At 35.5% G+C, this 27,790-nt stretch overlaps 1 protein-coding gene and 1 long non-coding RNA gene across 2 annotated transcripts in view; one reads left to right on the top strand and one right to left on the bottom strand.

Annotated features, from left to right (window-relative positions):
* LOC135838809 (protein timeless homolog) overlaps positions 1 to 12,356 on the bottom strand; it is a 400,385-nt gene extending 388,029 nt beyond the window's left edge. Inside the window, exons 1-5 of the mRNA XM_065354583.1 lie at positions 12,080 to 12,356; positions 11,847 to 12,000; positions 11,594 to 11,774; positions 11,358 to 11,492; positions 9,800 to 9,895 (exon numbers count right to left, since the gene is read on the bottom strand). Of these exons, the coding sequence (XP_065210655.1) occupies positions 9,800 to 9,895; positions 11,358 to 11,492; positions 11,594 to 11,774; positions 11,847 to 12,000; positions 12,080 to 12,176 (663 nt within the window). The 5' untranslated portion in view covers positions 12,177 to 12,356. The remainder of the gene's footprint in view (positions 1 to 9,799; positions 9,896 to 11,357; positions 11,493 to 11,593; positions 11,775 to 11,846; positions 12,001 to 12,079) is intronic.
* Positions 12,357 to 16,167: 3,811 nt separating this feature from the next.
* LOC135838783 (uncharacterized) lies at positions 16,168 to 17,851 on the top strand. Its single transcript, XR_010557479.1, has 2 exons — positions 16,168 to 16,580; positions 17,473 to 17,851. It is a non-coding gene; the product is annotated as an uncharacterized LOC135838783 (long non-coding RNA).
* The last annotated feature ends 9,939 nt before the right edge of the window (positions 17,852 to 27,790 follow it).

Genomic DNA, 27,790 nt, shown 5'->3' with positions numbered 1-27,790 from the left:
ATTGGAGGCAATGTGAATTCCAAAAATTGTGTAAACGTTTTACAATCTGTGGACAATATGAACTTGAAAATTGAATTTGAAATTTTTAAATTTAAAGACAATAAGAATTCTGAAAAATTATTCAAAATTTGACTATTTAGAGGCAATGTGAATTCTAAAAATTGATAGCAAATTTCCTAACTCAGCAGCAATGCAAAATTCTGAAAATTTATTGAAAACTTTATGAAATTGTAGCGATGGGGAATTTGGGAAATTGATTTGAAATTTTGTAAATTTTAAAACAATGCAAACTATGAAAAACAACTAGAAATTTCTCAATTTAGAAGCAATACAAGCTTGTAAATTATTCTGAAATACCTACCTATTGTAATTTGGAAAATATGAAAACACTGAAAAACAATTATTATTTTGAAGCAGTGAGAGTTTCAAAAATTCTCATTAGGTACTGTGACATGGTTGATTAACTTATGCACTACCTAGACGGCCCGCACAACAATTGTCGACGTCGACATTTACATCGACTACGTTTTTTCCAACTTGATGATGGAAAAGTGATCAATTAATTATTTAGTAGGAATCTTCTGTCCGTACAAAAGCCAAATAAATGAAAATTTTCGAAATTTTCTCATTATTTCTGATACCTCTACATGCCAGATCGACATGTAGATGTAAAATTCGATGCTCGAAATTTACATCTACAACTATGTCGACCAATTTTTCAGAATTGAAATTTCTGTTTTGGTGTTTAAAAGTTTAGTAAACATTCAAAAATATGGTCTTGTTCAATGAGGAAAACAAATTTTTTAGGGCATTGACAAAATTATTCACTTTTCCACAGTTTTGAGTTGTAGATGATATGATGTTGATATTGTGGATGTATTTGTTGATGTCGAATTTCACATCAACATTAACATCGACATGTCGACATGAAAAATGGATTAGTTTAGTACTCGCAGATAAAGTATTGCACCGTCTATGATATAAGAAATTTCTTTTCGACTATTCGATTATACAGACTTTTCGTCTGTACTTCTTCGGAAGTGGTCTTTGCATCGATGCTGTTTTCAGCACGAGCAATAGCCACATCAGAGGAAATCATTTTTGGAAAAAAAATTATAAATTTTTAAACTCAAATTTTATAATTTTACAAAGTCGGAGGTCGACATAAATTTCGATGTGAATGTCGATCCATCCACATCCGTCACTTTTGGATGCCTCATGTCGATGTGAATTTCGACCGTGTGTCGAGCCAATTGTCGACACGAATGCAGATCAACATCAGTCGACAATTACATCGACAATTAGCTCGACACAGGGTCGAAATTCACATCGACATGTGGCATCCAAAAGTGACGGATGTGGATGGGTCGACATTCACATCGAAATTAGCATGGTCATTGTTGTACGGGGGTTATAGCTGTAGAAAAGGCAGCTAGCTACGCACACTTTGCAGCTAAGCTTTGCTTAGCTGTCTAGTTTTCAATCAGTTTTTGAGCAGAAGTTTTCCATTTGGGATATTTGTATTTTTTCCCCAATTCTGCAGGAATTTAAAAACTTACTGGAGGTTTCAAAAAGGAAAAATTGAGATTAATTTCAAGTCGAGTGATCGTGTAGACATACCACACGATATTTTGATGAAAACCCCGCTGATTAGCTCATTATTTATACCTTCGTGGAAAATTCGTGTTTTTTTTTCTTCAAATTTTCTGGAATTTACCAAAAAATGGTCAAAAGTTTATCTTGGAACTTGTACTATTGAAATTTAGCGATATCCACCAAGAATGGCCGAGAGGGTGCTCAATAAGAGTCAACCGAAGTAATGGGTCTCAAAGTTCATTTTTGGCCCCTCCAGAATGATTTGAACTTTCTGGAGAAAACCAAAGAATTCCTGGAGCCTCCAAAATGGCTCAAAACTAGTAGTTTTTGATGTGTGGGAGTTGAATTGAAAAAATTATTCGCATTGATTCACTTTGCTCAAAAAAGTTTACATTTCATGAAAAAGTTCAAAAACTGCCCTTCAAACAGTGTTTTTTTGAATTTTTTAAATTTTCAAAAAATTGCCAAAAGTCCAAAAATGAACTTGTGCCTTTGATTTTTTAAGGGGCTGTCAAAATAATCCTGTTTTTGCCAAAAAAAAAAATGCTGTTGTTTCGACAAAAATGCTCCAAAAATATTTTTTGTTGCCTAAATTGTTGAAAAAATTGTTTTTAATGTCAAAATGGTCAAAAAGCCACATTTTTTCCAAAAATGGCAAACAGTTTCAATTTTTGCCAAAAATGGCAAACAGTTTCAATTTTTGCAATTTTTTTTTTAAAATTCCTGCTTTTTTTACCAAAGCACCAAAAAGATTGGATTTTTTCTGAGCTGTCTGCAAAGTCGTTTTTTTTCAAAATTTCCAAATTGGAACTTCTGTAGACCTGTTTTTGGCCAAAATTGTCGACAATCCTGTTTTCTTCCAAACGTCGTCGGATCGAAAGAGCCTGCTCAAAATCCCTGCAGTCATAGTCTTGGGTGAAGAACTCACTTTTGGAAAGAAATCACACCATCGAAACCATAAATACAATATGCTATAGTATGTAGCTGAATACATACACAATTACAGATGAAAAAAAAATAATGAAAACCCATGAACTAGGTACATATTATAGGCAACGAAAAAGCCTGCAAAAAAAGGGCCTACGCGACGTGTACCGCGGTAAACTACGCTATAATAGTATTGGCCGACTAATCGCATAAAATTTCACGATAATTAGCAGTAAATTTTTTATTCACGCGTTGTTCGCGAGTACAAACGAGCGTATAAATCGCCGCGTAAAATGAAATTTTATTCGGCTCGCAACGTGCCGCCGAGTAAGTGCTTCTCAAGTGGTATAGCGTAGTAGTCGTATATACAGTGTGAGAGACGGCGTGTTGAAAAAAAGCTCCTCGCGAATGAGTAAGCGAGAAGGAAAGATTAGGAGTGACGACGCGATGGTGAGGTGAAACAAGAGAGAAAACTTTATTGTTATACGCGGCAAGAAAGAGCGCGCGAGCAGGCAGCAAGAAAGTACGTGTAAAGGCCTCGGAGGAAAACATCGAGCCCGGGGATCTTTAATTGCAAACTTTTAAAGTGCACGTGATTAAAATTTTAAACTTTACCATAGAGATAAATAAATGGCGCGGAGAGATTCAAAAAATAACTCGGTTCTTATTTACCGCCGCCCTCGTACTGCCTTCCTCCGTTTCACCTTATACTACTAGTACGATATACGTTCGGTATATTACACCTAGTGTCCCTCTGCCTTATAGTATAAGGTTATACGCTGCAAATACCTTAGAGTTCGCAGACGCCTTCATCGCCGCACTGCTTTCAACTTTTCTCCTTTACAAAACTTGGTGTGGAAAATTATTTCTTCGATATCGTGTACCTAGCGTGCGTACGTAGGCAGGTATCGTTTCAGATATGAAGCATTTTGGCACGTTTTGGTATGTTGAAAACTTTACCGCGTATATTACCATACCTATGGATGCCTGATGAAAGAATAAGGCTCGAGCAAGAGCGCGGAAATGGATGAAGGGGCGTTGGCTGTATAAATTTTCGATCATTCACCAGCCTTATTTTATACTTAATTCGCAACCCTGAGATAAATTCCAATTATTTGGAGGCTTTTGTACGTAGATGTTAAATATGTAGGGTTTTAATGGGCGAAGACGTGAGGATTTTGAAATTTCGAGCATTCATTGAAAAATTATCGAGTACGAGTCGATGCAACGTGAATTTATTTGTAATGATGGAATAGGTGATATTTGAGTTGATTTTGCATTGGGTTTATTGGAGGGGGAGGGGGGTTGGAAAAATATGATGAACTTTCAAACTCCTCACTGGCACCTCATTGATCAAATAATAAAGTCAACGATTTACAAATTTTCAAAAAAAATTCAGAATATCGTAAATGGTGAAAAATTATCCTACAAATGAGAAGAGAGAGGAGAGAGAAGTTGAAGATTATGATTATTACATCTTTCTCTTTTTTCAGAAATGGTTCAAAAAATTTTGAGTGTGAAATTTTCATGTACCTGACCTCTAAAAATAAGAATGGGTTAAAAATAATCTCTGATATGATGGCCTCCACAACAGCAAATTCTTTTTGGAGGATTTAATAATGCTCTGTTTTGAAATTTTCGAATTTTGAACTTGAATTTGGATGGTGAGAATTCAAGTGAGGTCTGAAGAACGTACATACCACATTCATCAGGTGCCATGCATTCTTGTTCAATAGACTCGAGTCGAATCACTCCGATGAATATTTCATTCCCCTCCCTGTTTCAGAAAAGTTCAAGATTTCGAAATAAGTGAATTCAACACACAATATTTTTCCAAAAGCAAAAACTTTTTTGAGTAATTTTTTTGTCAACTTTTTTGGGAAGGAGAGTGTCCTTATTCATTTACTCTTTTTAAAACGGGAAAAGTCTGAAGTGAAGAACACTTCAAAAATAAATGGATATTTGACAATACAGTCTTGAATTATAAACTACCTATTGCACCATCACATCAACATTTTTAAATTTCATTTTCAGAAATGGAGGCTGGGTGAATCTTGAGGAATCGTATACCTACAGAAAATGAGTAAATATTGAGCTCAGCAGCCCAGAAAAGTCCAATCGAAAAAATAAACTGATATTTTATACTCATAAAAACACTGCAGTGTCACTTGATTTTCTACTTTTTTCCCAATTTTTATGAAAATTGAAATATTTTTTTTTTTTGCTTTGGAGTGCATTGAGACTCAATCTTGAAAATTAGTTGGTAGAAAAAAATATGGAAAAAAGGTTTTATGTACTTTGATTTTCAAAATTTTCGAACATTGCACTTTTCAGCTTTATTCAATTCATTACGAAAAGTTCAGCCCGCATTTTTGAAGTTCCACTGCTAACTTTTCGAATTTCAATTTAATGATTTTGAATCTCCAATTCATTCGTTTTGAAACTCAGCAAATAGATTCATTCAAAGTTCAATCAGTCTCGAAATATCAGCTTTCAAAGTTCAGCCATTTTCCAAAAAAATTACGAATGAGCGAGAATCACTTGGCATGCTCCACTCCATCCCATCTCCAGCAGAGTTAGGATGGAAATGATAGGTGAAATTTTGATCTTCTCCCTAAATTTCTTCTCTCTCGCGAGTGGGGCGTTCTATACCTACCTAGTACCTATACTTAAGTATATAAATGTGATGCAAATAGGGGAAGGGGACCTTAGAGTACAATTTTTATTTTTAATTTTTTTGTGGTTTCTGGTATGAAATTTAATGTGGAACAACACTCTGTGATCAGTTTTGCCAGATATGGTTAAAAAAATTTGTTGTTTGCTTCAGAAGTTGAAAAAACATGACATGTCAAAACAGGTTTTTTCAAGAAAAACTCATTCAAAGTTAAAGTCATTTTATCCATCCACATTAAAAAGTGCTCCAAAATAAAAAATGTTTTGTGTATTTTGAAGAGAATTTTATGTAGAATTCAAATTTGCCATCAGTTTTGCGATAAAAAGGTAATGCAACTGTATTAAAATGATTAAATAAAATCAAAAAAATGTACTTGAGAACATGACAATCTGAGCCATAAAAGCAAAAATGATTCTAAAAATTGCCAAAAATATAAAGTACAGGGTGTCCTGTGTTGAATTATATAATTTTTTAAAAAATTGATAATTTTTGACTTTTTTTTGGCTGCACTGTAAAATTTGCGATTTCACCCTAAGGTCCCCTTCCCCTATCCGCATCACAAATTCGCTCGAAAAAATACATTCTCAAAGGCAAGTCCCTCGATTTAGTTTTCCCAAGCTTTTGCAAGAGGATGAGAGTGGAAAGACTTCCCTAAATCCATCGTTCAAGGGGCGAGTAGAGGGGAGGGGTGTAAAAAGGCTTCGTTTATTTTCATTATATCTTCTAGTACTCCATTTCAAGATGGTATTTCTCTGCCACCATGATACTTAGCTCAAAACTGATCTCACCTTGCAAAATGCCTATTCAAGTTTTCAAAAGTTTAAAATTGAACTTCTTAATTGAAAGCTCAAACTCAATATGAAACTGCAGGTCCAAGCTATGGATTAGAATCACGTAAAAATCACCATCGAAGTTGGTTTTTGCTGTTGATTTTGAATTTTTCAAATTGGAAAGTTTCAAAAGAAATATCTCTTCTCCTAAATTTGGGGGGGGGGGGGGTTTAAAAAAATAATCAAAGTCATGCGATTATATCTACATAGTAGGCATGGTTTTGAAAATGCTGAGCACAAATATGACCTTAATTTTTTGTTCTGGCTCTTTCCATGCCCCCTAGACCTGTTTTATTGCAATCAAAACCTGGAAATGTTAATCAACGTCACGTTCGAGTCTACATCTACCATGTCCCTGATGCATTCATCTGGTGTCCTCCAATGAGAACTCCAGGGTTGGGACGAGGATTCGAATGAAAAAATTAGATCAAATTCGTGCTCAGCACACTCAAAAACATTTTTTTTTTGCAAACCAAATTGAAAGAGAGGCATTGAAGGGAGGAAAGAAAAGGGCCAAATCGGAAAAATAGGGTCGTATTCAAAATACGCTATTTAGTATATTGAACGAATTTATCAATGTTTTCAGATTTTGACCCCTGAATGTGGTCATTAAGAAGGGGAGGGGGACATTGAAGGAATCGAACCAAAAAATAAGGTCATATTCGTGTTCACCACCTTTAAAAACGTACAATTCGATTAATTATCGCATAATTTGGCCCTTTTTCTGGAGATTTGAGACGAATTGGGGAAGATACTGGAAGGTGGCGGGGGGAGGGGGGGGGTGCAAATGGCCAAATCGAAAAAACTGCATGAATTTTATCACTGTTTTCAAATATGGTGAGAGGGGAGGGGGCGAAGGAGTCAGATCAAAAAAATAAGATCATATTCGTGTTCAGCAGGTGCATTAAAAAGATAAAATTCGATACTTTGAAACCCTTTCGAAGCATAAATCCGAATCCCAGGGATCCTGAAGTGGTGAGAGAAGGTGAAAGGGGGTAGATTGAAAAAAATCAGGTCTTACAAAAAAACAGCCTATCTGATATATTACAAGAATTCCCACGACTTCCAACAAATTTTTTGGACTTTTACCAATTGGGCGAGGTTCTGGGAGCCATGCGTGAGGTCAATTTGAAAAACTAAGGCTATATTCGTGTTCAGCGATATCGAAAACGTACTATTTCATGTATCACACGATTGAAACCATTTTTCATTAGGTTTTAGGTTACTCCCCTTGGGGAGGTGCTGGGGGCCGTGGATGGGTCCAATAAAAAATCTGATGTCATATTCGTATTCAGCGTCACCAAAAACATATTATTTGATGTGTCGTACAAAAAAACCTATTTTGAACTTTTACCCCATCTGGGGAGGTGTTGGGGGCCGCGGATGGGGTCCAATAAAAAATCTAACGTCATATTCGTGTTCAGCGTTCCCAAAAACATATAATTCAATAAATTACATGCCCCAGATTTTTTTTCGAAAGTTTTGCCCAAAATTGGGGGTGGGGGTGCTTCCCTTCTATTTAGAGATCCCATCTCGAAACTTGAATATTTCAAAAAAAAATCAAAAGGCACATCTATGGAAATTTTTTTAGAATTTCAAATGGTAACTCCCACTTACAGCGCCATTTTGAAATTCAAACTTTCAATTTGAAAGTTCAATTTTCAAATTTTTAAAGTTTCAAAATGCTTAAAAAGTTCAAAATTCAATACCCTTTTGAACTGTGAAATTAGTTTTGATCAAAGTATCATAGTTTCGAAGGAATGCGCTGTTGAAGTTTAGTACTTCGAGACAAAGTGAAAATAACGGAAGCCCCCCACCCGTCCCCTGAGGGGGCTGGGACCAAACTGATTGCGGGTTTCTAACTTACTGCGTGGGTAGATATTGTAAAAAAAATTTGAGCGAAATCGAAAGACATGACTCAAAAACGTTGGTCGAATTGACATGGAATGACCTTATTTTCAAATTTTGGCCCCTATTAACTATCAAGGCAGTAGAGAGCAGAGGAAACGAGGGGCTGAAGGGGTCGAATCAAAAAAATCAGGCTATATTTGCGTTCAGCACCTTTAAAAACATACTATTCAATATATCGCATGACTGACATTTTTTTTTTCAAATTTGCTCACAAATTCGAATGAGGGAATGCCCCTTTCCATCGAGTCTCTATTTCGAAAAATTTTAAATTTTCCAGCAGTCAAGATTCGATTTTTCCATTTGTATCTCTTCCTTCTGAGGCGCAAGATTTCAAATCCTGAGTAAAAATGTCAGGTAAATAGCTCCAACATTCACTCGAATCACTCTCAGGAAAATTACATGTAAATAGAAAAAAAAACGAAGTCGAAACCACAGAGCATTCGCAAGAATTGAAATATCTTTCACAAAAAATTCACAATCGTTTGCAAAATGATTTGTTCTTCTGATGAAAAAATTGTTTCAAAATTCAAGTACTTACATAGAAAAACGAAATTAATTCGTACTACATCTGCCTTGGTCTCTCCCCCTCCCCCCTGCCTACCAATAATCAAATCACTATTACCACACATGATATCTCGTCATCGTCTTTTCACCCTTTTCTAACCGCAAACTAGACAAACAGTTCGTCAAACGCTTAAACAATAATCTTTTCAATTCATTCAATTTAAAAAAATAAAATAAAAAATACGATCTCGTTAATCGTTCTAATACTTTACGAAACACGTTTCGACTTTCGACGTACCAATTACTCAAATCAATCAGCCATAAGATGATAAACACATCGGACGTGGAAAATACTCTAAATTAATGGTCACGTTCGTATAAAAAAATTCTCCAATCGATCATTCGACCAGACCGGCACTCCCATCACTTTCACAATCACCTAAATGACTGCTCGAATATAGCGTACACTATGAAAAAAAAATATCAATTCTGTTAATAGCGGTCGTTATCTTGAAACCGAACCCCCTAGACCCCGAGACCCGAGTTACGACCTTTGCACAATGCAGAAAGCGTTACCTGCGAGTCCGAAAATTTACCGACACTCTTACTCGTACCTACAGCTGCATCGTAGCGTTGAATAAAATAAACATAATTTTCCTTTAAAGAATTATTTACAAAACCACTGACGGAATAAAAAAAAGTAACGCCATTTTTCATCCACAAGCACCTTTACACTTTTCTGACAACGGCCATAAATTACCAGCCGAGTACTCGGCGTCGTCGACGGGTGGCCCAAAAATATAAAAATCGTTGATCGAAAGCGTTAACTGGGTAGACGATAAAAGCTCAAAAGTTGATATTTTCATACAGAGACTGTATTCTTTCGGAAGAATGTTGTAAAAGAAAAATCCATTTCGAGAAATACACATAGTTTTAAATGCGAAATACGAGTACGAGTACGTATACACCGAATCAATCTTAAATAACCGGAAGCCATATGTAAATTGGTCCATTTTTTTAACCAGCAAAGGAAGTAAAATAAACGATACAAATTGAGTACGAAAATAAAGACAAATATAGTCGAATTGAAATGAAAAAAAAGAAAAAAAAAATCATCGAACATAGTTACAATTTTATTCAGTTCGGGCAGTAAGTAAAAAAAAAAAGGGTACAGGGTTTCGAAATCGATTTCGTAGAAAAGAATACGCCGCGATTCGAAAACCGTATTCATTTATTCAATCGAGCCGAGGAAAAAAAAATAATCACGACGACGAAATCACACAATCGATGCCGCAGACTCTGCAAAGATAAAAAATGATTCGTACAGAGAGTATAATAATAAATGAAAAGAGCTCACCTCTAAAACGTGAAAATAATACTGCTGCTCGTTTTCCGAAGCTGCGATGTATAAAATTAAATTAATCATTTCGCCTTCGTGAAGCGCCCACAAAACCTGCGAAAAAACAAAAAAAATAAAGGCAACTTAATAATTTTACTCTATTTTCTTTTTGAAAATACATAAAAGAATCGTAAAACCACGAGTGGTGTAAAAATCGTGCAAGAGCCAAGCGATATAAAACAGTTAATGAATGAGCGCCTGAAAAACTAAACACGGGTCATATTTTTTCATAAAAATTTTCGCTTTCGCCAGCCCGTGCTCGTATAACCTCATAAAATGAGTTTTTCGTCTAATTTTCTCTCTCGTATCCGTTGCGTTCGCCTCGCCGGCCAAATAAATAAACACTGATTTATCTACGAACGATTTTTTTTCCTGCTTGTTTCATCGTACAAAGTCTGGTCGAGATTTCACCCTCGATTGGATGCCACGCCACAGACTCGAACATAAGTTCAAATAATGACGATATTTTTAAACTGGCAACTCGGTTTGGGTGAAATTTACATACGGACGAGATCAACAATCTGTAATTTAAACGTTTCGTAGACTCGCGAATTTCAGCTCTGCAGCTTTGTGTGCCGACGACGACGAAATAATACGGTTAAAAAGCTGCCATAATGGCTGGGCTCGTGTAACGACACGTCTATTGTGATATTTCTCGTTTAAAAAGGCTACCAGCTCGGGCTTCTTTAGCACTAGGCGATTATTTTATTCGTCGATGGAAACATCATCGTTGTACCGGAGCAGGCTATAAAAATATAAGTAATTTTGTATCCAATTTCGAGTAAAATTACAAAAAAAAAAAAGCAAGCGTTATTTCCTCGGTTCACATCTCGTTGGCTCAGAATTGACGACGATGGTACGAGCTGCAGATGCTACGATGACGACAAAATGTATCTAATGCATGCAGAAAATTCCATCCAGCAACGATGGTAATTTCAACTTTTCTTCTCATACGTTGAGAATGGCTCACAAGTGCTGACGAAAGGGAGAGAGAGAGAGAGATGGGGAAAAAAAGAACACCGGATAATACCGACGAAAATGTGTTTCACTGAAGCGAGAAAGGAATGTGCATTACATCGAGATTTATGAGAATATTGTCAATTTATAGAATTTTTTTCCAGCTCGTACACTAGGTAGAGTGAAAAAAAAACCTCCACAAGTAAGATTGAACTGCACAAAGAATGCAAAGAATCGCCTCTTATGTTGATTAAACTATTTTTGTACCAGCCAAGCACAAAATATAGTACACTAGGAAACAATATGACGCTTTTATATCGTATCGAGATAAAACGAATTTCCTCTCCGGCTTTTAAATCATCGAAAACGACGACGAAGACGAAAAATGCACATTCTCAAGGTATACTCTCGCTTCAGTAATCGTACGAGTATAGAAAATAATCGAGCACGGGTGAACGTAATTTGTTAAATCTTCGTCGAATGATGAAATCCGTTTTTAAAGCTGTGTACGTTGTTAATGTTAATATACGAAATGATTCAGCGGGCAGATCGTCTGTACCTGATCGTGAATACTGGCATCGTTATCTGGTCTACGTTCGGTATCAGTATCAACAGGTATGTGGAGTATATTCCGGACTAGGATCAATATACGAACAATAATCAAGCTTTTTTCTTCGCCTCTGTCGCTCCACTCCTGTTAAAAAATAACGACAGATATATAAATGTAATTCATATCGTCGTATATTTCTCTAGATGGTATTCGTATTCGAAAAAGTGATAACGTGTGTTACGTACCAAGGCTAAAAGACTGGTCAACTTTTCGCTCAAAACAGCCCATAGATTTTTATCAACGAAAGCTTGCTTGTAAGTTTGTAATGATTTTACGATACTTTGATAATACTGGCGAGCTGTTCTTTCCGTTGGTACTTCTTCATTATACAGCAATAACGTCGGTGTCGTTAAATTGACCAAAAGTCTATAGAACAGAAAATACACGTGTTTACCATATTACGAATAATAATGATTTTACTCGCGGTGGAATACTGACCTCAATAACAAATCTAATATTTCTTCGTTACTATGTCGATGAATTAGAATCGGTACTAAATCTTTTTCTAGAATTTTAGCGGTACCCAAGTATCTTCGAATCTCGTGTGTTTCATCGTCACGTCTCAAGAATCGAATGAGTTCACGTACAGCCTCTGTAAGTGGAGAAAAAACAAAATGAGTATTGTGAAAAGAATTAATCGTAAAGTATTCCTCATCGTTTCGTGTTTATACCTTTGCATTCGTTATCCAAGAGGTATTTGGTTTTACCAGCTACGGCGTATCCTAATGCGTTACAAGTGGCTGTCAATTCGGCGAATAACAGCGACATGTTGAACCGAAATGTGATAAATTATCACTCTTATAGTATCACGCGATCTATCCGAAATTATATCACGACGAAAATTATTCACTAATTAGACCATAATCGGAGTTTTTCGCGACGAAATATACGATCGAAAAATTCGCGATCACGAAATAACAGAACACTGAAAAATTCCGATAATCCTTATCAGTTTTTTTCTCACAACACATGTTGGCGGGAAAATACCCGTACAATGGAGGAAAGAAATATGTGATCGTTCATAGCGCTTCTGGCGGAAGAACGTGTAATTCACTGTGTTTTTTTTTCTTTTTTTTTTTCATCTTTGAACTTTGAAATTGAAGTTTGAAGTGTTTGAAGTTTGAACATTCTTGAAGTTTGAACTTTGAGGCTTTCAATGTAAAAATAAAATAACTCGTTATATTATTATTTTATTTATCTTTTTTTCAATTTTTCATTTTTTTAAATGATTTTATTAATTTATTTTATAAAGCTTCCTTTAGTTTATAGTGGCCATGGAATTTTTCTACAGAAAAGTCAAATTGTGTAGAATGTAGATTCAAAATTCAAAATGGAAGCATTTTATTTAAACTGGCTGCGGAATTTTATTAATTTTTCATGGGAAAGTCAAAATTTTCCAACTTTTTCATAGAAAAGTGATGAATGAGATGAAGATTGATTATTGAACACTTTTTATCAAATTGAATAATCATCAGAATTTAAATTTATAAGAAATGTTATTATTATACAAGTTTGGAGGTTCAAAAGTGCATAAAATGGAGTTTGAAAAATTGAAAAATTCCACGATTTTCTGTAGAAAGTGTCTATTGCCAGCTTACTGATTTTTTTCCTTTTCAAGCCATATTTTAGCTACCATCGCTTTTTGAGGATGACTTATTTAAGGACATTGGAAAGAAAAGATCTGATCTACTTCTGGGCTCAAAACGTGAAATGCCAAATGGTGGGAAGCTACAACTCAATTACTTACGAAAAAAATTGAATATTTTGATGGAAATAGTTTTTGAGAAATTTTGAAGAATTTTGAGTCCAAAAAAAACAGTCATGACTGCCTAGATTTTTGAAGGATGCCTTAAAAGAATCAAACTAAATTCAAAGGCTATAGGTGGATAAGTATGGTGAATTCGCCCCCGAGAGCTTTAGGGTTGATATTTGCATGGAAGATGGGTACCCTTGAGCACCTTCCGTCACGAAAGTTTCAGACCCCCAGACCCCCCCCCCCCCCCCCGTTTCCGAAATTACAATAGAATTTTTTGCTCAGCCCCATGTGAACCGATTTTTTTAAATTTTTTGGTATGTTGTGAACATTCATAAGAGGTATCCCCACAAATATTTTCACCTCCCTCCCCCATATTTTCCCCTCAAAATGGCGCTTTTTAGCTTTGTTTGCCTGTTTTAGCGATGACCATGATTCGGCACAAAAATGCAAATAGCATTTTCAAGTGTGTTTTTGACCCCTAAAAAACGTATATTTTTTTCAAAAAAAAATTTTTGGTGGGTCGTGGTCAAAAATTGAAAAAACTCACAGAGGGGGTAAAAATGGATTCTGGTGTAAATTATTATTGTTTTTGGTAAACGAGGTGTCGTTTCTCGTTTCATTTCCATATAAATCGAACCCCCCGAACACGAATATGACGCCCAATTTTATGCTATCCCCAACCACACCCCTCCAGTGCCTCTGCCCCACCTCAATTTTTACTATTATATTAAAAGTTGAGCTATTCTAATAATATTGGTGTCGTTCTCATATGAATCAAACGCCCCGAATACGAATATGAAGTCAAATTTTATGCCACCCTCATCCACACCCCTCCGATGCCTCTGCCCCCACCTCAATTTTTACCGTATATCAATAGGTTGAGATATTTTCATAATATTGGTGGCAATTTCATATGAATCAAACACCCCAGTAGAAATTGAGGTGGGGGCAGAGGCACTGGAGGGGTGTGGTTGGGGGTAGCATAAAATTGGGCGTCATATTCGTGTTCGGAGGGTTCGATTTATATGGAAACGACACCTCGTTTACCAAAAAAAATAATAATTTACACCAGAATCCATTTTTACCCCCTCTGTGAGTTTTTTCAATTTTTGACCACGACCCACTAAAAATTTTTTTTTTGAAAAAAATATACTTTTTTTAGGGGTGAAAAACACACTTGAAAATGCAATTTGAATTTTTGTGCCGAATCATGGTCATCGCTAAAACAGGCAAACAAAGCTAAAAAACGCCATTTTGAGGGGAAAATATGGGGGAGGGGGGGGTGAAAATTTTTGTGGGGATACCTCTTATGAATGTTCACAACATACCAAAAAAATTAAAAAAATCTATTCACATGGGGCTGAGCAAAAAATTCTATTGCAATTTCAGAAGCGGGGGGGGGTCTCGAAAACGAGGGGGGGTCTACTTTCGTGACGGAAGGTGCTCAAGGGTACCCACCTTCCATGCAAATATCAACCCTGAAGCTCCCGGGGGCCAAATTCGCCATATCTACTTATCCACCTATAGCCTTTTGACCAAAAAAAATCAAAAATCTCTATTTTGATTTTTTGATCACTTTTGATGAATTTTGACCCCAAAATTGAGTCAATTTTTTGAAAATTCATCACAATTTCTAAAAGGCAACCCATTAGCTTCAGTTTCTCAAAAATGTTCAAAAAAAGTGTTTGAAAAGAGTTGGGTAATTGATTTTTTCCACAAAATTTCCATCCATTTTCGTATTTGAAATGCGGGACATCTGTTTAAAAAATTCTAACAATCATTGGCGTAATTCTGGACTCGAAATCACAAAAAAATACACTCAGACAGACAGACATACAGACCAGCATGAGAGACATTAGAGAGACTAGACAGCCAGACAGGCGTCAATGGGAAGATAGACAGGTAAATCAGTGACCTTGAGAGGCCAGTAAGACGGGTCAATAACATCAAGAGGCCACCTCATTTTAAAATTCTTTTGGACAATGTACATACAAAAATGGTACTTGAAAATTGAAGGTCCAAACTTGATATTAAGGATGGTTTCGCTGTTCAATATTGTTTTAGAGGGAGGAGCTGGGGACGTTCAAAATAAAGTAGTTAGACATTTGGCAGGTTACCTTAATTTTTTTTAAGAAATTCAAGTTTTGAAAAAGAAAAGTGAGAAGACGCGAACAAAGTGAGGGGAAAAGCTTATGGATTTTTTTAGAAAGTTTGATTTTGAAAAAGGAAAACTAACAGACTTGAGCGAGATGAGGGCAGGAATTTTTGAAAATTTAGAATTCAAGTACCTATCTATACCTAGTAAATTATTACTTTCTTACAAAAAGTCAGGTTCTTTACATTTGACATTTTTAAAATTTTAGGTGCCTAAAACAGATATTTTCCAATCCAAAAAATACTTACCTCAAAATATTTGAATTTCTCATAAATTTTTAACTCATTTTGATACCGCAAGACACTTTTTTAAAAATTCCAAAAATCACGACTCAATTTTGGGCTCAAAATTTTTCAAAACTGCTCATAAAAACATTTTTGTCAAAGTATGTGGATTTCTCACAAAATTTAGCTCGTTTTGATCAAGTCACGAAATTACATTTTTTTCATCCTCCTTGTCACAAGTAGCCTAGGTAGGTCTAGGTATCCTTAGTTCAAGGTAAATTTGTTTTTATAGGGTACAATTAATAAGTAAGTAGGTATGTAGATTTTCACGGAATAATTTCACAAATGTTTCTACGAGTTTGAAAAAACGGAGAAAGTGTACCCACACCAGTAGGTACCTTGTATCGTAGCATGCGAAGAATATTTTTTTTGCGTGATTCGATAAATCAACAAGAATGTGTCATTTTGCACTTGTACCTAACTACCTACCTGGTTCGAAAACTTTGCAAATTATTTGCATTATGCGTAAATGGTGGAAACATAAGGTTTTGCGAAGTCTTAGTGACACAAAAACTTGACGAATTCTTTTAAAACGCATGATTTAGGTGAATCGTATCGCATTTGTATGTCAAGTGTTGACATTTTCAATGTCGAATGTACATCGTGATTAAGCACCTTTATACTGAACTACCTACATCCTACGCAGTTTTGTTTTTCGATAGGTAGGCACCTATATAAAAGAAAGAACCAATAACTTGTAGATTAGTATCACTTTGAACTTTTGAAGTTGACGATTTCTTGAAAAAAAAATCATACGCGAGTGATAATTTCCAATTTTTGAAAACCGTATCACTTTTACTATAAGATTACATCAGATTATTGTGATTATCAGATTTCCAGAGCACCGCAGCAATGTCAGCGCAATTCCATAAAATACTTTCAGTAGCCATTTTCTTCGTTATGCAAATATTATTCATTTCGGATAATTCGGATGCTCTCGAAGTGACTGTTCATCAATTCGAAAACGTCTGGAAAGGGTAAGATTATTCTAATGTTTACGAAAATTTCACTTTGGATTTTACAATATTAAAGGTTACAAGAGCCTCGTAAAATTACACCACCAATTCCATGTTATGAAAAATTTGAAATAATCTGATGAAAGAGAAAAGCTAACCCTATCAAAGTAAAAAATACGTATACGCATACGTATGCCGATTTTTGGACTAATCGTGCGTTTACGCATACGGATAGAGTACATTTACGAATGCGTAAACGCATAATTATTCCAAAAATCGGCATACGTATGCGTACGCATGCGTATCCGCACTTTTTTCTTTGATAGGGAACATACTTACAAGGGAATCTTTTGAACTGGCACTCTCCAATTTAAACAATACCTAGCCAGATCGAAAGAACATGTCTTAAAGACTCGTAGGTAACCGAGATTTCCAAGTTTTAGTTCATTTTTTGTTCATTTCAAAAATTTTGAAAATTTATAAAACCCTGTCTTAAAAGGAATTTTTAAACTTTCTAATTCAACTCCAATACTTATCAATTACTTAGTTCTTGAGCCATTCTATAGCCTCCAGGGATAAATAGGTACCTACATATTTTAATTTTCTGCCGAAATTTCAAATCGCTCTGGGAAAGGCCTATGCGATGAGTTCCAACATCTATAATTATCTTTGCTCTGTGCAAAAACACATTTTTTTTTGATAAATTTGTTAGGAGACAACACTGATTTTGGCTCTATGATGAAATAGCCCTTGGAATATAGAATGAAACTTGACTTTCAACAACAAAAAAAAATTAACCAAAAAGTCTCTCTTTTGGAAAAGCTGTCTTATTTTTCAAAATGTTACGTAGGTACTTAATTTTATTACCTATGTCATATGCCTATAAGTAACGTGATACTGACCAATATTACAGCTCAAATATCTGCAAAATGAACCCAGGCTCTTACAAATATAAAATTGATGATATTTGCGTAAAGCTGAGAGGCTACCAGTACGTGACTGCAAATAGCCTATATTCCGAAGCAAGAGTAAGACAAGAGGCTCGTTGTGAAACGAAAAAGGTGCAGGTGAAAAATGGAAACCGAACTACGACGAAACCATACGAGGTTCTCATGTGCACCTTGAACAATCAGATTACGGGTAAAATATGTGTAACGAAAGGGACAGAAGTCAGAGATATCATCACGTATCACTACGATGCAGCCAAAGAAACTTGTATTCCATTTGAAGAGAAAAAAGGGGTTGCTTAATCAGTAAATTTGAAACATCGCAGGATTTGTTTTTTCCAAATTCACCCATACATAAATATTTTTATGATATTAAATTAAGTCTATACCTAATAGGTAATTCTAAATTCATAGATTCAGAATATATTTTAATATATCAAAGCAATAATTTAAATGTAGATAAATTTAAGTAGGTACCAATTTACAATTAAGTAGTTGAGTAAAATAAGCCAGTATTATTGATATTTAATTTAAAACTGCGATAAATGCACTTTTCATTTTGTTGTTAAAATTATCAGATATAATATTATAATAGTTTGCAATTCATCTCAGATCGTTTTTTTTTTTTTTTTTACAAAAAATTGAGGGCCCAATGAGGATTTGAATTGTAGGTAGTCAAAAAAATTGCATTACTTCATGGAAAAAAATCAAATACCAAATTCATTTTTATCTCGGGAAACACATTTGAATATTATATTCACATTTGAGGCCTCAATTTTATTTTTTAGTGGTAATTTTTTTAAAGACAATTGCAGGCTGGTTTGACTGTTTGAGAGCCTGAGGCTCAAACTCTTCAAAGCCTGAATTGCTTGTTTTTGGTTTTCAAGAGCAGTTTGTTCAGGACTTGAGTGGCCAAGTACCTACGTATATTTCCATGATGGTGGTTGTAATGGGTCATGTAACTGTGCTCCTTTGGTGAAGGTCATGCAACAGAAGTACTTGGGGGTTCTTGTGGATGAGAGTTGATCTTGGAGGGTACATTGTGTCAATCTGAGAGATGAACTTTGCAAAATTGGTCACTTATTGAAATACCTCTCTGGTACGGTGTCTCAAGCTCATTTGCGGAAGTTCTACAGGGCTCTCTTAGGAGGGGGGACATTAAGGTAATATTCTGTCAGAGTGTGGGGAGGAGCAGCTAAAGGCTGGATCTGACCTATACTGATGTTGTAAAAACGAGCCAGGAGAGTGCTGGGACACCCTGTTCCTGCCAGTGTTCCAGTCACTCTGTTTGCTCAATATTCATCAGCTACCTATATACAGTAAAAGCCGCTTATTATTATAACGGTTAATGTTATAAATCACTTTATGTTATTAAAATTGTTCAGTCCTGATCTTTTATATCTCATTACATTGAAATTCCATCAGTTATTGTAATTAAAGCATCAGATAATGTTATAACTTTTAACTGATTTTATGCATTTTTTCGCATTTTTATGTAGTTTTTATATGTTTTTAACACCTTTTCACTCATTTTTTGCCAATTTTTTTTTTTGAAATTTCAGATATTTTTTGTGATTGACATCATTTTAAACACTGTTTTCACAACTTTTTGAAGTTTTAACCTATTTTCAACAGTTTTTCTCGATATTTTTGCGAAATTTTGCGAAATTTTAGTTCAAAGACTACATACAGTGGAGTCTCGATAACTCGAAGCTGAAGGGAGAAGGAGTTGACTTCGAGTTATCGGAGTTTTCGAGTTATCGGAGTTCGAGTTATAGAGGTTAATTTTGGTATATTTCAAGTTAGCAAAGTTTTGAATTAGATGAGTGTTTTTTTTACTAGAATGAAATGGAAACACGTATTATACCAGGTTGAAAAGATTAAAGTATGGAGTATGGAATGAGATTGTACAATAGGTACCATTGAAGATAACCAATATGTAAATGTGATAGAGTTTTGTATCAATCTGATTCGAATTTACAAGTGTTTTCAACTAGAAATTTGAGTTATAGAGGCAAAACGATGACAACGTTCGACTTACAGAGGTTTTTCTTGTCTTTTTCAAAAATTTTACTTCGAGTTATTGGAGTTTTTGGACTTTTTACTTCGAGGTAAAGAAGTGAATTTTACATTGAGTCTTATGGAGAGTTGAAGGGAAACAGACTCTGCTTCAAGTTATCAGAGTTTTCGAGTTAACGGAGTTTGAGTTATCGAGACTCCACTGTATTTAATATAAAATTGAGCATGTAAAAATTTCTGACAAAAAAAGTCACATTTTTTTCCATCAGTTTGTGTTATAAGTAGCTTAATGTTATTAAATTGGGCTGGGACAAACGTTATAACATATTAAGTGGCTTTTACTGTAATATGTGCACCATGTTAATTTTTTCCATCGGTACAAACACACATTTGGTTTTGTAGTGGGAGAGACCAGTGCCAGAAGGGCAGCATCAGGGGTTGCCTTGTTGCCAAATTGGCGAAGGTCAACTGCCTGGTCTCAATTACGAATGAAGGAACAAAAACCCTTTGGCCAGAATTTCAACTTCTCAAGTTCATATGAACGGGAGATAATGACCATTTTTTGAATTCAATTCTCTTTTCTCACCAGATGGCCAAATCTGCAGGCCAATGGTGGATTGGTGGTATGAGTTTATGAGTAATCTAGTAGATAAACTTTTTTTGGCCAAAATTTGAGTTCTTGAAGTTTACCTACTGGAGACGGAGAGATGGATATGACAATTTTTTCCTCCTTTTCTGTGCAAAACAGCTTTAACATGCATAAAAAACTTCAATTTTTTACCAAAATCAATAAACCAACTTGAGTAGGTAGCTGAAAATTATTGTAAAATGCAATTTTTTGAAGTCCTCTTTCCACCTTCCCAAGTTTCATTCCAATCAGAGATCATGTCATGGAGGTTCCCTCGTTATAGCCAGATTTTCATTTGAAAAAAGATAGGTACCTACTTACTCGTGTTTTTTTTTTTGTTTTTGAACTTTGAAAAGGCAACTATTATTTTCATTTTATAAAATTTCAGCGCCATTATGCTAAAATTTAGCTAATAATGTTTTTTCATCCATCTGAAATCCAAATTAATTGACGTTGAAATAGGTTGATCTGGAGCCTGCAGAAAATCTTTTGATTTTCCAGTTCTGAAGAAGTACAATGAGATTTTTTCCAATAGTATACTTTGGCTATTTTAAATCCTCCCCCCCCCCATTCATGATGTTATAAAGGAGTAAGAAGGGAGGAGGGTTCCAACGTTTCTCATTCTAAACTAACTAGGATATGTTGTCACGTCTACTTATAGGTAGCTCATTTGTCATTACGGTCATTCAGGGGACCCAAAATGCTCCCTCCATTCTTTTATTTGTAGTATTTCAATCAAATTATTTCCATGGCCTGGGCAGCATTTTTCATCATAGCCGAAATAGTTTTCGCGCTACAGTCCTGACTCATGATTAATAACAATACTTACCTTGGTAGGTACCTAGATATAGCTGGGTAAAATACATATGTACCAATTTTCACCTACATTTATAAACTATACTTATCCAGAAGGAAACCCAGAATCAAAAACTAGGCTCGAAATTTAAAAGATATAGGTATACCTAGGTAAAATCAGCGACTCACACAGTATCGCCAGTCTGTGGTTGGTTTTTATCATACAAAACATGCTGCAAAAGAATGTAATAATCTGAAACGTGATTCGAAAGCATTATTAAAGAAAAGACTTTTGTTATATTTCTTTTGACACAACCAAGTAAGAATTTTGTTTGGGAAGTATTCGCTATAAAAGCTAATAAATTTCTAGCTATATACATGGTCTATTGTTCGATGTGGGTATTCGTTGTGCGAAATAAAATGTCTGCTTAAAATACACTTTTATCGAGTTCTTCGAATGAAATATACTATAAGATGGTATGGTATGGTATGTTCGCTGTAGAATCTACAAAAGCAAATAGGTATATATATATGATGACCAGCTATATAGCACTCTTCGCGAAATATACTGAGTATAATTTTTCGGAAAATGAGCTCGTTATTTAAATTTCTTTGCCAAAGAAAGCCATCACTATAGCACATATACGATCTCAGTAAGTAGGTACATATATGTTAGGAGTATAGCTATTTCTCGATGCGTAAAAACTTCCTAACAACTGGTGGTAAAATTATTTGCGAATCATTTACAACGTACACAATTACTAGGGGGAAAAAGCGAAAAGAGAGAGAGAAGCGAAACATTTGAAATTATTGTTTTTTCGGGTAAGTTTATAATGAGAAAGGATTCGCAGTCACTATGTGATGTTTTCTTTTATTTCGAAACTTTGCTGGACGGGTAGAGAGAAGAGATATGCTTGTGTAACGTTAGCGAGAAGTTGAGATTTCATTTTTACTATAATAAAATGTTTGCAATAATACTCTTACCATAACAGGATTAGACTCGTATCTTTGCTAAGTAAAATTTAACACATTTCTTATCTTCTAGAAACAGACGCTTATTATTTTACTTTTTATTTAATGAATTTCAGTCTCAATAAAGATTTTGTATTTCTTTCACGCTTCAAAAATCTACTACGCGCCGTAGTAAGTATATATGTATAGTATATATATATAGGTAGGAGTAAGTAATTTTCAACGCTTTTGTAATAATCTTCGTCGACGAATCAGTAAGTAATAAGTATACTATAATGCACCTACATTTTCTAGGATATCCCAAAATGCCCGGTAAACACATAGTACGCGATACGCCAGCGAATAGAAGGCGATCATCGTATTGGCAGCCGGCGTATCGCCGGCGGGAATCGCGTTCGAATCGCCGGCGAAAATGTCCGCTTTTTCCGCAGCGTAATCCGAAGGCGATACGCCCGCGGGAATCGCAGCGATATCGCTGTTGAAATAGAACGCGATTCGAAGGCGATTCGTCGGCGGAAATCGCGGCGATATCAGAACGCGATTCGAAGGCGATAATCGCAATGATGTTTTGCTTTGGTTTTTTCCTAGTTTCTTCTCCCACATTAGAATCAGAACGTATTCTTCAATTAATTTTACGAGTAATTTACTTGTTTACATAATTAAAAATCAAGAAAACAAAATAAATAACGAGTAAATTAAGTGAAGAATGCTTTCTGATTCTGATGTAGGAAGACAAACTAGGAAATAACAAAAGAAAAAACGATGAAGTACCTATACTTGGGTAAATCACTTCACACAAGAATGCAACAATATCAATTGTAATTTATTAAAATAACCAAAAACACAAAAATTGAATTATGGAGATTTAGAATAATTATTCTAAGTCACCATACAAAATCCATTTGAAATCATCAAAAATTTATCAGAATTCATCACTAAAAAACAGTTCAAAATCACCATGAAAAATTCCAAGCTGAATAAAAAAATTAAATTTGAATCAATACAGTGAAAAATTTATTTTAAAAATCACAAAAAAGTGTCAAAAATTGCTAAAAAAAAATTCATTAGAAATAATCACAAAAAAATTCCAATCTGACTCATCGCCGAAAAATTTATTCTATGTACACACCACGAAAAAAAATTGTTCGTTATCACTCCAAAAAAATTAATCAAAATTCAACACCAGAAAACTAATTTGAAATAAACACGAACGAAAAGATAAAAAAAAACACAACATTCTGCTCGTTATTGCATGCTTGCGTAAGAACATCTGAATGCTCACTCGATTGAACGCGAAACAAATGCGAAAATCGCATGAAAAATATTGTAAAAGAACTCTACTAAATTCGCCTTCTATTCGCCGACGAATAGACCGCGGAAATCGCGCTGAAAAAAATGAAAAAGATCGTTGCGAAATTCGTAGGCGTATCGCCGGCGGATTCAGCAGTGTTTTTTTCAAATTTTTTCAGCGCGATTGTCGCGTTCGATTCGCCGGCGGATAGAACGCGAGAATCGCGTTGAAAATATCACTGCTGAATCCGCCGGCGATACGCCTACGATTTTCGCAACGAGTTTTTTCATTTTTTTCACTGCGATTTCCGCCGTCTATTCGCCCGCGATACGCCTACGATTTTCGCAACGAGATTTTTCATTTTTTTCACTGCGATTTCTGCCTTCTATTCGCCGGCGAATCGAACGCGATTTTCGCGACCGCGATTTCCGCCGGCGATTCGCGTTTGGTGTGTTTACTGGGTGTAGAATATAAGGTACACACAACGAATTATATTATATATAGAAATCACATCTGAAACAAAATCAAGAAACCCACGTTCATTTAATCGACATCGTAATGATACAAGAGGTGAAAAACTCCCGCAGTTGTGGGCAAGCGAAGAGCAAAGGGATAGGATGGCTTTAAAAGCCGCAATAAATAAAATCCTCTCATCGTGTATTGAGAAGAAGTAGCTAGAAAATACGACCATTTTCGAGTATATTTTACGATAGAAAAGACGTCTGTGTAAAGAGGTACACGTACACGTAGACCTATAACGAATCCGAGTTTTTCCTACCAATATCCTTTGCGTTTTGGAATTTAGATTTGCATCTCTATATTCGTTTCGATGTATAGTGTAAGTAGGTATAGTTGAGTAAGTACCTGTGCTATATACACCGGTTACAGCGGCTATACCATTGGGTAAATATGGAAAATTTACATTTTCGTGACCCATGCTTCGCGTAGTCCTTGAAAAAGGGTGTTAAATTCTCTACTTCCCGAAAGGCAAACACAATAACGTAGGTATTCGTCCCCTCCGGTATAAATTAGCTGGAACTTGGCTTGACGCTTATGATATTGCATCTTTTACGGGCGAATAAACAACAAAAAAAGAGAGGACATTTCGAAAGGTTCGCAGTTCAGGGTAATAATTTTCATCTTTATCGAAATATAGTACTTAAACACATGAGTCGTATTCGCAGATAGATATCCGATTGTCTATGCTCTACACTATTCTCTTCGCAGTTGGTTTTCATAGAATTCTCATCTTAGTTTTTCTCACAAGGGAACCTCTTGAGGTATCCTCCTCCGATTTGAACGGGACCACGATTTTTGGAAAGAGCATGTTCTAAAACCCCCAAATCCAAATTTTCAGCTGCCCAAGTTCATTTTTTGATTTTTGGCGAATTTTTGAAAATCCAAAATTGACAATTTTGGTGATTTATGCTTTTTTAAAAAAGTACGTACTTGATCAGTAAAAATGTTCAAAATAAGTCCTAAAACTGATATTAACCACCCAAATCCAAATTTCGCCATTTCCAACCATTCTGGAGCCTCCAGTGCGATTTTTCAATTTCTCCAGAATTTTCAATTTGCTCCAGAAGGCGTGAATAATGAAGTTGGGCAGCTAAAAATCGAGTTGTGTGTTATACTCGACCTCTTTAACGAATTTATCCACATTTGAGCCGATTCTGGAGCGAGCTCCTCAAGAGTGGTTTTTTGACCAGTTTTTTTTCAAAAACAAAATATTCAAAAATCAAAAATTTCCCGTTTGCGAGAAAATTTTCGAAATTTGCGCGAATCGTAGTATTTTGTCATGAACTAACCCCACGAGGCCGAGTTCCGCCATTTCCAGCTATTCTGAAGGCTCCAGTGCGATTTTTCAATTTCTCCAGAATTTTCAATTTGCTCCAGAAGACGTGAATATGAAGTTGGGTAGCTAAAAATCGAGTTGTGTGTTATACTCGGCCTGTTTAACGAATTTATCCACATTTGAGCCGATTCTGGAGCGAGCACCTCAAGAGTGGTTTTTTGACCAGCTATTTTTCAAAATAAAAATTTTCAAAAATCAAAAATTTCCCGTTTGCGAGAAAATTTTTGAAATTTGCGCGAATCACAGTATTTTGTCATGAACTAACCCCACGAGGGCGAATTTCGCCATTTCGAGCTATTCTGGAGGCTCCAGCGCGATTTTTCAATTTCTCCAGAATTTTCAATTTGCTCCAGAAGGCGTGAATATGAAGTTGGGCAGCTAAAAATCGAGTTGTGTGTTATGCTCGAACTGTTTATTGAATTTAATCACATTTGAGCCGATTCTGGAGGGGACTTCTCTGGAGTGGTTTTTTGACCAGCTTTTTTTCAAAATAAAAATATTCAAAAACCAAAAATTCCTCGTTTGTGGGAAAGTTTTCGAAATTTGCGCGAATCGCTGTATTTTGTCATTAATTAAGCGCACGAGAGCGAATTTTACCATTTCCAGCCTTTCTTGGGTTTTTGGATATTTATTATGAAAAAAGCTGGTAAAAAACCCACTCTTGAGGTGTCCCCTCCAGAATCGGCTCAAATGTGAATAAATTCGTTGAACAGTAAGTTCGAGTATAATACACAACTCGATTTTTAGCTGCCCAACTTCATATTCACGCCTTCTGGAGCAAATTGATAATTCTGGAGAAATTGAAAAATCGCGCTGGAGGCTCCAGAATAGCTGGAAATGGCGAAATTCACCTTCGTGGGGTTAGTTCATGACAAAATTCTGCGATTCGCGCAAATTTCAATAATTTTCTCAAAAATGGGAAATTTTTGATTTTTGAGTATTTTTATTTTGAAAAAAAGCTGGTCAAAAAACCACTCTTGAGGTGCTTGCTCCAGAATCGGCTCAAATGTGGATAAATTCGTTAAACAGGTCGAGTATAACATACAACTCGATTTTTAGCTGGTCAACTTCATTATTAACGCCTTCTGGAGCAAATTGAAAATTCTGGAGAAATTGAAAAATCGCACTGGAGGCTCCAGAATGGCTAGAAATGGCGGAACTCGGCCTCAGGGGGTTTGTTGTGTTCAAAATACAGCGATTCGCGCAAATTTCAAAAATTTTCTCGCAAATGGGAAATTTTTGATTTTTGAACATTTTTATTTTGAAAAAAAGCTGGTCAAAAAACCACTCTTGAGGTGCTCGCTCCAGAATCGGCTCAAATGTGGATAAATTCGTTAAACAGGTCGAGTACAACACACAACTCGATTTTTAGCTGCCCAACTTCATATTCACGTCTTCTGGAGCAAATTGAAAATTCTGGAGAAATTGAAAAATCGCACTGGAGCCTTCAGAATAGCTGGAAATGGCGGAACTCGGCCTCGTGGGGTTAGTTCATGACAAAATACTACGATTCGCGCAAATTTCGAAAATTTTCTCGCAAACGGGAAATTTTTGATTTTTGAATATTTTGTTTTTGAAAAAAAACTGGTCAAAAAACCACTCTTGAGGTGCTCGCTCCAGAATCGGCTCAAATGTGGATAAATTCGTTAAAGAGGTCGAGTATAACACACAACTCGATTTTTAGCTGCCCAACTTCATTATTCACGCCTTCTGGAGCAAATTGAAAATTCTGGAGAAATTGAAAAATCGCACTGGAGGCTCCAGAATGGTTGGAAATGGCGAAATTTGGATTTGGGTGGTTAATATCAGTTTTAGGACTTATTTTGAACATTTTTACTGATCAAGTACGTACTTTTTTTAAAAAAAGCATAAATCACCAAAATAGTCTATTTCGGATTTTCAAAAATTCGTCAAAAATCAAAAAATGAACTTGGGCAGCTGAAAATTTGGATTTTGGGGTTTTAGAACATGCTCTTTCCAAAAATCGTGGTCCCGTTCAAATCGAAGGCGGACACCTCAAGAGGTTCCCTTGTCAGTTCGATTCGTGATTTTGTTTCCTAGCAGGACAGATGATAAGCTGTAGATAGGCAGAGGCACACATCACACAAGCAGCAACAAGGATCTGAAAAATTCAAAGCATTTTATTAATCGATTCTTTTTTTAAATACCATTCATTATTTAGGGAAAGAAACAAAATTTTTATATGTACTCTTAATTATACATATCATATCATTTACGAACGATGCCGCAGAACTGTAGAACTACATATCAAAACATATACCTAGACCTACATCGAATGACCTCGACGTTGTTGGTGCGGTGAAGAGAAGCACCTATGTGCCCAGACCCAGCCCAAGTTGCCAAGCACATTGGCACTTCACAAGTAAAACGAGTCGAATCAAGTATCGAACTCATTAATTAATAATTATCCAATATCTGTGATACTGATAAAGCAAATGACAAAGTATTTTCACGGTAAAAGTGATACTCTTTTTAAGTAGGCTAACGTTATTCTTATTCAGTTAGCAGTTCGTATTTTCGGTAAACAATCGAAGCAGCGTTATCATCGTAACATATATCATAGTAGCAGGTACAGATAAAATTGTATAATTACCACATTACCACGAACTTGTACGTACTACACGTTCAATATTATTATTACAAATGTACTTAGTTCGTAAACGTTTCAGTTCGTGATCATTACCTACTTCATCTTTCGCAAAC

The sequence above is a fragment of the Planococcus citri genome, chromosome 3 (assembly GCF_950023065.1).
Source record: "Planococcus citri chromosome 3, ihPlaCitr1.1, whole genome shotgun sequence".
Classification (NCBI taxonomy): Eukaryota; Metazoa; Arthropoda; class Insecta; order Hemiptera; family Pseudococcidae; genus Planococcus; species Planococcus citri.
This window is presented reverse-complemented; position numbering and strand designations above follow the sequence as displayed.